Below are 2,200 nucleotides of genomic sequence, written 5' to 3'. Positions count from 1 at the left end.
GATATGGATGATTATTTTTATCCTTAAGTGGATGGTTATTTTCAATAGGAGTGAGCGATGCAGTCACGGTGTGTTGCAAGCTAAGCAGCAACGACAAGGAGGAATCAGGCAGCGCCATTCATTTTTGGTCTGGAGAAAAGCAATGTCGATAAGGGTCTTGTTGACGGAATCAGTGGCGATGAGGAGGATCCCGATGACGACGATGGGACTAATTGGAGATCAAGCGACGGTAACAATAGCAGAGAATTTCACAAAAAAAATTGGTATTTTAATAAATTAAGATATAATGAATGGTTAAAATTTTTAAGTTATTGAATGAGATTTTTTGATCGGATAATTTAGGTAGAATATTTTTTTCCTTTTAATTTCATTAAACCAAATTTTTAACTCATTGTTCATATTGTTCATATTTTTAACTTTTTATTTTACTATGTCATTATCAATTTAAAAAAAACCTTATTCAACCCCTTTTCAATTAGCTTAATCAACCCACCTATATATAATTAGCTCAATCATTGATACATATTAACTTAGATCCAATCTAAGTATAATAAAGTTTCATACACACGTGTATCCAATATGAAATTAAGTTTTCCCCATTATATGGCAGCTCTTTATTGTTGGGCATGAAGGTGATGAATGGCAAGTGTATATATAGATTTGGTTATACATAATGAGGATTTGCAAGAAGGTAAGCCTCAATGAACTTGAGAAGGCCTTCAGCCCTGCTTTGGTTACTCTTGAGCACTTCATCACACACCTCAGCATCTCCTTTGGTGAAATACTTTATGTTCACCTTCCTAATGGATCCTCCTTCCTCTTTTGGACCTTCCATTACTATGGTCTCAAATGAGATCTTCTCCCATGTTTCTGGTAACCCTACACCCCCAATTATGCTGTAGTTGTATACCCATTTGGCCTCATCAACTTCTTCAACTTTGTGCAATACATACCTGCTTTTCCCACCTTTAATAATATAAATAAAAGTCAAACATAAAGCATTTTCCATATACATAAAGCATTTTCTCTAACATCTAATTAGATATCAATGTGAAATACGGGGTTTTTTTTTTTTTTTTTTTAAATATATAAACGGTTTATTATTTATGGATATAGATAAAGTTTTAATATTAAATAAGAATATGCATGGATTAGAATTAAGTTAGGCAGCACACGTATATTTCGATCATGATGAGTATGTAGACTATATCCTTTTTTTTTGTCCTTATTTTTTGATGTCATAGACTATATCCTTTAATCTGTGATATTAATCAATCATCATAAATTAGTATTATTATATATGAAAAATTTGAAAATAAGATTAAAACTCTTTTGATAAACAATAAGAATATATAATTGAAGATTTGAAGTATAGTGGATGGTGTGTTAAATATTAATAATTAAAAGTTAAAACCTATATATGCTTTCCCTTTTTTTTTTTTTTTTTTGGCTAGCACTGACCTTCAACCAAGGTGATCTTCTTTATTGTTCCAGCAGCACCATTTCCTTCAATTGTTTCAACACACTGAATAGAATCTACAATCTTTGGGAAGAGATTATGAAAATCTAATGCCATAGCTTTGTAAAGCCTAGCAGGAGCCACAGAAGATGGAGTAGCAAATTCGTGTGTAAAGATACCCATTATTATGATGAAGAATTTAAGATAATGATCTCTAATAATCTAAGTTAAAGTTAATTAGATTCCACAAGGAGAGGAACATAGTAGTGATCATGCTAATATACAAATTAGTCTATGTGGTTAATTAATATTATAAGCGAGGTGCGGTGTATATATTCATATATAATGCATGATTAAGTTGATGTTTTTGGCGTCTTTGGAACAATAATCTTTAATTTGAGGAGTCTCACTTTGGTGGCACAAAATGTTAAAATCTTCCCCTGTATTATGCTGTGATTGTAATTATTATTTTTTAAAGTAAGGTACTCATTACCAAGCCATTTCTCTATTTAATTATATCTTAAGAGCATAATATATTGTTTTCAAGTACAATAATTCATCCTCTAAGTTATTGGGTAATATAATATATATACAGTATTATTAGCATCAATTATGACATAAATATATTTACTTTTAATTTCGAACTTGATAAAGATAATAATTTGGTTCAGATTTTGTCACATCGAAAGTTAGGTGTACCTTTATTTTACAAATTATTTAGCATTATCTATTTGTCGATGA

The 2,200-nt window shown here is 30.4% G+C and overlaps 1 protein-coding gene across 1 annotated transcript; it reads right to left on the bottom strand.

Annotated features, from left to right (window-relative positions):
- Window positions 1-456: 456 nt before the first annotated feature.
- Window positions 457-1,739, bottom strand: LOC112741689 (class-10 pathogenesis-related protein 1). The gene is made up of 2 exons (XM_025790759.3): window positions 1,462-1,739; window positions 457-966 (listed from the first exon to the last, which is right to left on the bottom strand). The coding sequence occupies exons 1-2, from the start codon at window positions 1,640-1,642 to the stop codon at window positions 665-667; spliced, it is 483 nt and encodes a 160-aa protein (XP_025646544.1). The 5' UTR covers window positions 1,643-1,739; the 3' UTR covers window positions 457-664.
- Window positions 1,740-2,200: the final 461 nt, after the last annotated feature.

The sequence above is a fragment of the Arachis hypogaea genome, chromosome 14 (assembly GCF_003086295.3).
Source record: "Arachis hypogaea cultivar Tifrunner chromosome 14, arahy.Tifrunner.gnm2.J5K5, whole genome shotgun sequence".
NCBI lineage: Eukaryota > Viridiplantae > Streptophyta > Magnoliopsida > Fabales > Fabaceae > Arachis > Arachis hypogaea.
This window is presented reverse-complemented; position numbering and strand designations above follow the sequence as displayed.

Coding starts and splice junctions, on each gene's coding strand:
- LOC112741689 (XM_025790759.3), bottom strand. CDS start 1,642: ATGGGTATCTTTACACACGAATTTGCTACTCCATCTTCTGTGGCTCCT. Junction 967..1,461: donor GAAGATCACCTTGGTTGAAG/GTCAGTGCTAGC, acceptor ATATTATTAAAG/GTGGGAAAAGCAGGTATGTA.